The sequence below is a fragment of the Hyalella azteca genome, unplaced genomic scaffold, assembly GCF_000764305.2.
Source record: "Hyalella azteca isolate HAZT.00-mixed unplaced genomic scaffold, Hazt_2.0.2 contig4532, whole genome shotgun sequence".
NCBI lineage: Eukaryota > Metazoa > Arthropoda > Malacostraca > Amphipoda > Hyalellidae > Hyalella > Hyalella azteca.
The window spans coordinates 1-9,486 of record NW_025934745.1 but is presented as its reverse complement, the minus strand read 5'-3'; the positions used below and the strand labels follow the sequence as shown (position 1 = coordinate 9,486).

At 39.2% G+C, this 9,486-nt stretch overlaps 1 protein-coding gene across 1 annotated transcript; it reads left to right on the top strand.

Moving 5' to 3' along the window:
- The first annotated feature begins 2,732 nt into the window (after positions 1-2,732).
- Positions 2,733-6,255, top strand: LOC108669958. Its single transcript, XM_018157403.1, has 3 exons — positions 2,733-2,968; positions 3,982-4,092; positions 5,014-6,255. Exons 1-3 carry the CDS (start codon positions 2,848-2,850, stop codon positions 5,199-5,201), a joined length of 420 nt encoding a protein of 139 aa, XP_018012892.1. The 5' UTR covers positions 2,733-2,847; the 3' UTR covers positions 5,202-6,255.
- Positions 6,256-9,486: the final 3,231 nt, after the last annotated feature.

The following is a 9,486-nucleotide window of genomic DNA, read 5'->3' as shown; positions in this document are numbered from 1 at the left end:
TGCTGCAGCTCATGTCTATGGCTGCAGCTCATGTCTCTGCTGTCTTCGGCTATGAGGATGGATTTCAGTAGCAGTTTTCGTTTTTGATGCTGTAGCTTTATGTGCCATTTTGCTGTTGTTTGTGCCCGTCACTGCTGCAGTTTATTTCGCTGTGTTAGCATTTTCGCACCTGCTGCGCTGCTACTTTTGTTTCCATTTCAGTTGCAGCTCTTGCTGCCCCAGCATCATGGTCATCCTCAAGTATCATGGTCATCCTCCAGCATTATGGTCATCATCCCGCATCATGGTCATCATCCAGCACCATGGTCATCGTCCAGCATCATGGTCATCCCCCAGCGTCATGGTCATCCACCAGCATCATGGTCATCCTCCATCATCATGGTCTTCCTCCAGCATCGTGGTCATCCTCCAGCATCATGGTCATCCTCCAGCATCATGGTCATCCTCCAGCATCATGGTCATCCTCAGCATTATGGTCATCCTCAAGTATCATGGTCATCCTCCAGCATCATGGTCATCCCCAGCATCATGGTCATCCTCCAGCATCATGGTCATCCTCCAGCATCAAGGTCATCCTCCAGCATCATGGTCATACTCCAGCATCATGGTCATCCTCCAGTATCATGGTCATACTTCAGCATTGTCTCATACAACAAATCACTTGCACTGCAGCTAGCACGTCATCATGAAGGGCAGGATGGCGGCGGTCAGCTACCCCGCTATCTGCTGGCCACCGATGCGGGGCCCTGTACGTCCCTCTTCAATTATTCAACTGAATCATTTAATCTAGCAATATCATTTTAGGTGTGAGGAATGGACATTTGTCAGGCGACAAGAATCACAACTTTGCATTGCAGTGATTGTTTATGATGTGTCATGACTGACTAGCGTATCAAAACTTTTGTTTTCAAATATTTGGACTCCGGAGTCGCGATCGTCAACTCTTGAATGGCAGTGGCGTCGACCACGTGAGTAACACACGCGCTGTGATGTGCTAGACGTGGTGCTGGTGGTGTGAGTAACACAGTCGCTGTGATGTGCTAGACGTGGCGCAGATGGTGTGAGTAACACTCGCGCTGTGATGTGCTAGACGTACGTGGTGCAGGTGATGTTTGTAACACGTGCCAATTGTTAATAATTCAAACGTTGCTAGAAAAAAATAGCCACGCCCGCCACGACGTCGGCATCTCTCAACATTAGCGCGAGGTGTTATTTCTAACATTTAAATGTTATGAAAAGCGCTTTGCTTAGAGTTATAAGCTGTTAATTCCTGTGCCCTGAATCTCGGAGCTATGAACCAGAGATGAAGCTTTCAAGCCTCTGTTATCGACGTCTGCGAGTGGACCTCATCGAAGTATACAAGTATACTCATGGTTTATACAAGGTCCCAGAATGATTACTAGAATTTGAAACAAGAACCAACACCAGGTGCCACGGCTATAAAAAAAACTGCGCTGCAAATTATCCACGCGACTTTTCTTATCGCTTCGGATCACCGACATGTGGAGCAGCCTCCCCGATTACGTCGTTGGCGCTCCGAGTTTGAATGCGTTCAAGAACAGACTAGAATCGATAAAGCTATGGGGAGGATGCAGCTGATAGTTTTGTCTCCTGGATACAGGCAATCGCAACATTGTACTTAGCGATGAAAGCAGTCAGTCTAGCTGCGCTGGATTGGATCGCATTGCAGTTAAACTGGAGGATGCAGATGTGGGTGGTGGCTAGCGCGGGGGGGAAGCCGGGGGGCGAGGGGGAGGGGGGTCTGGCTGGGATCGGGTCAGACCGTCTGCACCATGGTTGAATTAATACAAGGTTGACCCACGGCGATGACGATTTTCTCGCCGTTCTGCGCATGTCTCGTGTGACGTCACCGTGGGCCAAAAATGTAAACAGTGAAGATCAACACGTTTTTGTGTCATATTTGAAAATATTTTAAAAAAATTTGACCTCCTCAAAATTGCCCAAACACTGTATTTGCTGCAACAAGTGTTATTTTAAGCAAAGTCGGTGTTACAGATCTGTTTTGTGGCGTGTAAATTGAATAAATGGGAAACATGATGGGCCGACAGACAAGGACGGGAAGGAGTATGGCTGCAACTCAGCTAACGGTCGATGAAAGGAAGTGAAATTCTAACGAATTTTTATTTTCCTAAGCTAAACCAGAATATCCTTTGCTATAAATTTTTTTAATTTTGTAATTTGGTTCATGGCTTACTTGTCATGTTGTTCTGAAAATTATATCACCGACTCTCAATATTGTTTTATCTATCTTAAGCGTCATGCGGTATGAAATATTTTTGGTGCTATTATATTTTTAGGTGGGTAATGGAATACTGACGAAAGATCTATGTGAGAAAACTCAAGTTTTTGATTGATTGATAATAGAATAAAGCGATCGAAAATGCAATAAATATATCCCATGTGCTGAATTTATTAGTGGGACTGTGGGAGGTGACAGTGGCAGGCTGAGTCAGACAGTCAGTGAGTGCAAGTGGTAGCCAAGCGTCCTAGCTGGTGTAGTCCTGTAGACTATAGAGAAGGGTGGCAGTGGCCAATAATTTGTATTTTAATTACTCTGCAAATATTATTTTTAATTTTGATAAAACTACTGCATTCATTAGCCATCAGTCACATGAAAACTTGAAAAGGATATGCATAATCTACAAACAATAAGATGGAAAGTAATTAATTCATCTGGCAGAAATCTAATTTTTCCATATTGGGCAGATGGGCAGGGAAGCTCCAGTTGTAATGTGAGAAGTAGATACTTTCCAGTTTCCACATGTAGTAGGTTAGCAGTTTCTATCTGCATCCTGCAGTGTGTGTATTTGAACTTTGGGGGCATCAATGGTGGCAAGAACTAAGAAGGTGGCATCAATGGTGGCAAGAACCAAGAACAGCAATTTGAAAGAAGATCCTATTCCAGATCAACATCTGCCAGCCACATTGCTAAATGATTCTACAATTGGTAAGTAACTAAGCAAAATAATTTTGACTAATGAGGTACCTCTGTAAGTCTAACTTGTGACAACTTTGACTTGAAGGTTGCATTGTTCATTTTCCTTTAAATTATTGTATGTGTTCAGGTTTACAAGAGGTATGAATCATGTGAACATCAACATTTGTGTTTCTTTTCAAGCAACCTGAGGTTACCAGCCTCAACAATCTTTTCTGTGAGTTTTTCAGTGGCTGAATCAATTTCAGATATTTTATTTTAGTAGTTCAACTTATGAGTATTGAAGGACCATGAACTTTCATGTAATGCAGGTGCAGACTGCAGAGCATTACAGTCCAAGTTAATGCCCAATACATTGTTTGAGTTTTAAAAGAGCAATTGTGAACTTTGGAATTTTATGGTCCTTAGTTATTCCTGCCAATTTTTATTTGGCATTTTCTCCCCTCATTTTTTGTGTAATTACTATCTTCTGGTTAGAGGCATTGAAATATTGTGGTAAATTGCCATTGACAAGTAAACACACTCAATGTATGTATATATAGGATGACTAATCTATCCACTCTCCAGTGCATTGTAGCACTTTTTACAGAATTTGATATGGGATTGGGACATAGCCAACATCTTGACTGAGAATAAATTACCCTATTGTGTCCGATATATAATTTATTCTACACTGCATGAATGTATAATTTGTTACCAGGAAGATTGTCAAACATGTTCATCAGTTTTTTATTTATGTCCTTATCTATTGACATTGCCTAAATCTTCCCGAGTACTGAGATTTGACTAAAGAGGGATATGAAACGCTTAGCTCAAGAGATATTGGATAATGATGGTAAGTTATATGACACTTTCACACGACAATGGGAAAATGCATTGAATTTTCTAATGGTAACCTTCTGAGTATTACTAATTTCATGGTATTTATGTAACCCCAATCGGAAATTAAAGGTTAGAAATAAAAATTAAAGTATGTAGGTAACTGCTGAAAAGTACCCAGTCTTAAGTAAATATTTTTCTTGCAGAGAATGAAGCCCCTGCCATGAGGAGAGCACAGGACGGTATTGCTCTTCACGGCACGAAGCCTCCATTTGCACGGCCTTGCTACTTCAGTCCTCGCGATCAACTCTGCAATAGTAAATATTTACCTTGCTTAAGACATATGGAACATTTTTTGCTTTTATTTTACTTATTTAATATCAAATGTGAATGTTAGCCTCGAGTGTGCAGAAAATGCAATCCTTTGGCCGTTGCAAAAACAATACAAAGCACACTCAAATAGCCTTGTTCAAGGTAAAACACACAACCTAACAGACATCAAAGAACACAATTTTCATCTTCTGTACATACTTTGATAGTATTTTAACAAAATATTTTGAATGACTTTATATACTATTTACAAACGCATCTTCCCTCGAGCAAGCTTGGGTCGTGATACAATCAGGTATCTGCATGAACTTATTTGTTAATACCAATCAACAGTAGGGATCCTGCACTCAATTCTAATCATCGTATAACAATAGTATTGAATGTTTTATTGATTTATTGTCATTCTACATTTGCAGAAAATATTTTGTTCAAAATATAAATTTCTCCCTCACAAACAGCTACTCCATCCCCAAGGTATCACTTCATGCTTGAGTGCTCATTTGAATGTATTATTTATTTGGTACAGAAAACTTCTAAGTGGCCAAGCATGATTTAGAATATTATAATTTTTCTTTCCAAACAACTTTGGGCATAAATATGGCCACAACTGTTCATGACCACAATTACTAATTACAGTTTTCAAGCCCATAACAATTAATGCTTGCATACATAAATTTCATTAGAGGCTTTGCACTACCATATTCACTACAGAATTCGACATCAGGATATAATCAATTTTACCCCTAAACCAATTTTATAAAAACTATCTCCTGTTAAAAAAAAGCTCTAAAGCTCTCTTCAGAAATATATAGAACTTGGAGGAGATAATTTATTCTTTAATTTCGGGTTCGCTTCTCCATCATATAACCCCTATATTTCTGAACTATAAATATTTTGGCCATGTGCAGAAGTTCTTGGCGAGACTCGGCTACCACCTTCTGCGCTTCTGCCAGGAACTACTTGCGAGCCTCTACCGAGATCTTCAATCAAATCTCTCAAAGGACATCTCGTGAAGCTCTGCCGTTGCCATCGTGCGAAACGCTTCCAGGACCGACTTTTCGACCTCTGCCATGACCATCCTGTGACCTTCTTTTAGGACCGACTCCAGAACCTCTTTCAGGACCGTCCCACGAACCTTTTCCAATACATTGTCAACTTATGCCTGACAAACTTGTTGGAAACTCTCTTTAAAAAAAGCTCTACTCTAAAAGCTAACTCCAAGAATAACTCCTAACACAAATATTTCCTACCTACAAAAGCTAACTCTACTCCAAAATCAAACTCTTCTTCAGTGCATCAGCAGCATCACAGCGTTCAGAAATCCCATGCCTCACAAATAATGTCTTTAGAAATATAAGCCTGCCAAATGAAGACTTCCGATTGCTATGTGGAGGTTCCTAAAAATGATAGGGTAGCTTTTAAATATGTTGTTGGTATCATTGCTCACAAGTTCCCCCTAGTTTGTTCAAATCTGACCGATACCGGGAGTCGAATAGCGCACGTGAGCAAAGGTGGCCTCACCTTCATGAAGCCGTAGCTAATCCGGAAGTCTTAAGAGTGCCTCTAGACAGCACCATGGTGTTGAAGTGAAGCCGGGACCTGCTGCTACCGCCCAATTAATGAGCAACATTGATTAAACCTGCAATATACTGGTACCTCAACACACAGTCAGATTTTACTTTCGCACGCGGTTGAATTTACGAATCCGATGTCTTAACAAGAAACTACAGCTAAAAAGTTTTTGTAAAAAAATTGAACAAACTATTGAGTTGGTAAGTTGACTCCAAATTGTGCCTGAGACTCCTTAAACCCGATCTCGCAAGGAATGAATGTCTTGCTTTCTACTACTGCTTGTACTTGGATATTATTCCAATGTGCGTTGGTCGCAGAGCAGCAAACAATCATTTCTGCCTCGAATATTGCACTGATTATGTGTTCGTTAGTATTTTTCCGTACAAAGTTATTCTGTGTTCATAATTTTTGATACGTTTCAATCGCAATATCTTCTGTAAGCATCCTTATTCTATCGCATCTGCAATTTGCCTCGCTCAAATTATGAGGCATATAAGCGATCATCTGTGAAGAATCATGCGTCTTATTTATCAGTTAAATAAATTGTGCTTCGAATTGATTTTGGTATCTTCTGGGAATTGTGACAGTGCATCAAGGAGTTAACTGAGTTAACTCCGTTAACGAGTGAGTGTTAACTGAGGAGTGTTAACGGAGTTAACACTCCTAACGGAGTTAGGAGTGTGAACGTTATTAAATAAGCCTGTAATTATGTCTCGTTATCATACCTTGGTGTTCATGATAATTCTCTACTAGACGAAACAGTAAAGCAGAACAAATCCTTGTTAACTAATTTGGTTGCTCCCACTACTTAATCAATATTACTATTCACTGTACATGTTTTTATATAGGCTTCTTATCGAAACGCTTTCATGAATATTATTAAATCTTGGCAACTTGCAAAAGTATGGATTTTTTATCCACTGGCATTGGTATCCACGGTAAAGGAATTGGATTAAATTTTATTATTCATCAATTAGACTTTTACTGAATACGTGTGGTCAATTCATAATTAGTCAGTATTAGAATTGTATGAACATTTTAGGAGTATAGGAATCGAGGTCAGAGATAGCCGGTAGGTATAGGAAGTAGCAGCATGGACGTAGACTTGGTGCTGCGTCACGTGTCTTGTCTAAAGCAGCTCACTGAACAGAAGATTGTTAAATGCCCGTTTACCAAGTCCAGGAAGGAGCTCCTTGGACTCCTTGTTCACCGTTCAATGTTGTTTGCCAGCGTTTTGGCGCAACTGCTGGAATAAGTTCTAGTTTTACAAGAAATAAAAATACTTTGTTATGAATTAAAAGTCATTAACTTAGTACTATTCATTATGGCCCACCGTGAGATATTTACGTACTGCAGTTTGAAACGTTTCAGGAAGACAGAACCAAAATACAAGGTATTGAAAGCGAACTGCTACAATTGGTCTGTTTGATTGATGGTAAGTTATTATTGTCATGTCAATTGCAGAGATAACTGTTTACACATGAACTACACAACCCTCATAACATGAACATCTTTTTATTAAGTTGCATTGAATCATAATAAATACCATGTTAGTCGCATATAAGAATAGTTTCGTTTTCTCGTATATATGTTGTGCGCATGAAGGACCAAAACGTTAAAAAATGTTAGAAAAAGCCTCTTCATTATGATGTTGAAACTTTGATGGCTCGATGGAAAATCATCCAAGTGGAACCTCCCAGGAAACGCGAGCATATTCTGGGACGTTGTAAACGATTTAAGAACATCACAGATTTTGGCTTTTTAAAAGCATGGAACGGTCTATATTACAGCAGCTTCACTGATGTTTCGATTGCATTGAAGGTGGAGGCGACCACGGACGGCTTCTTGATCCACAGTGCTCCAGGGTCAGATGCTGGACTGGAAGAAACAGTGTCGGTACACATACTTCCTTGTGTGTGGGACCAAGAGCTTCTGTGGGTTGCCTTAGGTGCAGCAATCAGCAGGCGAGAATGAGGTTCATCTTCCTGGGTTTCTCTAGAGGCACGGCCTAACCTGAAAAATGAAATGGTATGAAGTCAGATAATTCAAAGTTACGAAATTAAACTATTCAGTCTAGGAAATTTTTGTGAACTCCATTCATTCATGTAATAAATGTATGTAATATGAACAGAGATAAATTTTTCTTGTAATGGGGGGTAGAAAGAAACTAGGACGTTTACATGACAATCCCCAACTGTACAGCAATTCATGGGACAATATTAAATCTGGCTAAAAATGAACTCAGAATGTCTCTGGAAGTAAGGTTCCACTTGAAGTTTCATACATTAGTCACCTGAACTTACGATGAACAATTGAAAATTTCCAACTGACTCAATTTTGGTAATATATCATTTGGCATGGAAGTCACTTCCTTAAATTAAATTGATCTACCAATCAAATGCTGAATGGATGCAAAAATAGATTTATGACACAAATTCTGATTTTTCCCAGTTGATAAGCTGGGCTAGGAGGGTTTTTGCTCTAAAATTTAATGCTTTGATAACAAAAGAATGCAACATTACACAGGACTGAAACTATACAGTACTTATGTTTCCATCACTCAACACAACATGTATATACCTACATTACAAAAAAATTATTTCCCATCTGCCAAGTTAAAGAATTGAAAAATTTGTCTCTACGTTTGGGTATATTTCTCAGTCTAAGTCTGAGAAAATTAATAATATTGCATTATAATAATAATAATAATAATACTCATTAAGCTTCAACTGATACATTGTCCTAGTAGAAGATTTTGCAATGTTTCTTGAACAAGTTTTTCTCAAAAACAATTTTTTTGTAGAGCAATTAGGATTACAAGATGTTTGACTTATCTAGCTTGTTACCCAAAATTATTTTAAAACTTCTCGTCTACTGACAGGTTCAAAATTTTCTCACTGTTTTTATAAATTGTACAATTGAAGTAAAGTTGATAGATTTTGTCATTTTGACTATATAGTCTTAATTCACCATTAATGCACAAACACCCCATTAGCTATTTTATTGATAAAATTGGCTTTCATGATTCATATAATAAATTAGGACTAGGTAATGAATAATTTCAGTTGTCACTTGTCAGTACTAGAGACTTAGAAGTTACAGTGTCTTATGTATACTTAAATGATGCAGATATTTTAAATGTGATTCATGAATAAGTTTCATCAGAGTGTTCAGGCCAAAGAACGATAATCATTATAATTGGAAATTGGAATTACACAATATAGATAGCCATCAAATAATTAGGGTAGAATTCTGGGAATGTGCGTTCATATATTCAAGATTGATGATCATTGATCCAGCCTAGTAGTAGTAGCATGATCAGTCAATGCCAATCAGGTAAAAAATATTAGTGAAATAGAAAATACAATTTAATTGTACATTTTAAAATCAAATACGATATGCGCACATAGCACATGTATGTATATTACCCTCACCCCTACCCAGTTAAAATTTTGAGCCGAGACCGGCGCCGGGTTTAGCCGGGCTGGTCGCGCTGTAGCAGGATGGAGCCGTGAAACTATAACCGGCCATCTATCCCTAAAACTGCGCTGTGCCATGGCTGATACAGAGACAAAATTCTAGCAGCTCGGCAGGGACGGAACGCTGCGCTGTTTTAGCGCTGGTACTTGGGATTGTCCGGCAGGGAGCTGTGCAGAGCAGCTAGCAGGCCGTGCATGGGGAGTTTTGAGAGAGAGAGAGGAGTGGTAGGGGTTGGAAACAGTGAGTCAGTAACGGGAGAATGAACTTCATCCTCCATCTAGTTCATTCGCATAGCACGATATTTTGGGCCAATTTCCGGTGCCATTTGT

Coding starts and splice junctions, on each gene's coding strand:
- LOC108669958 (XM_018157403.1), top strand. CDS start 2,848: ATGGTGGCAAGAACTAAGAAGGTGGCATCAATGGTGGCAAGAACCAAG. Junction 2,969..3,981: donor GCTAAATGATTCTACAATTG/GTAAGTAACTAA, acceptor TTTTTCTTGCAG/AGAATGAAGCCCCTGCCATG. Junction 4,093..5,013: donor TCGCGATCAACTCTGCAATA/GTAAATATTTAC, acceptor GGCCATGTGCAG/AAGTTCTTGGCGAGACTCGG.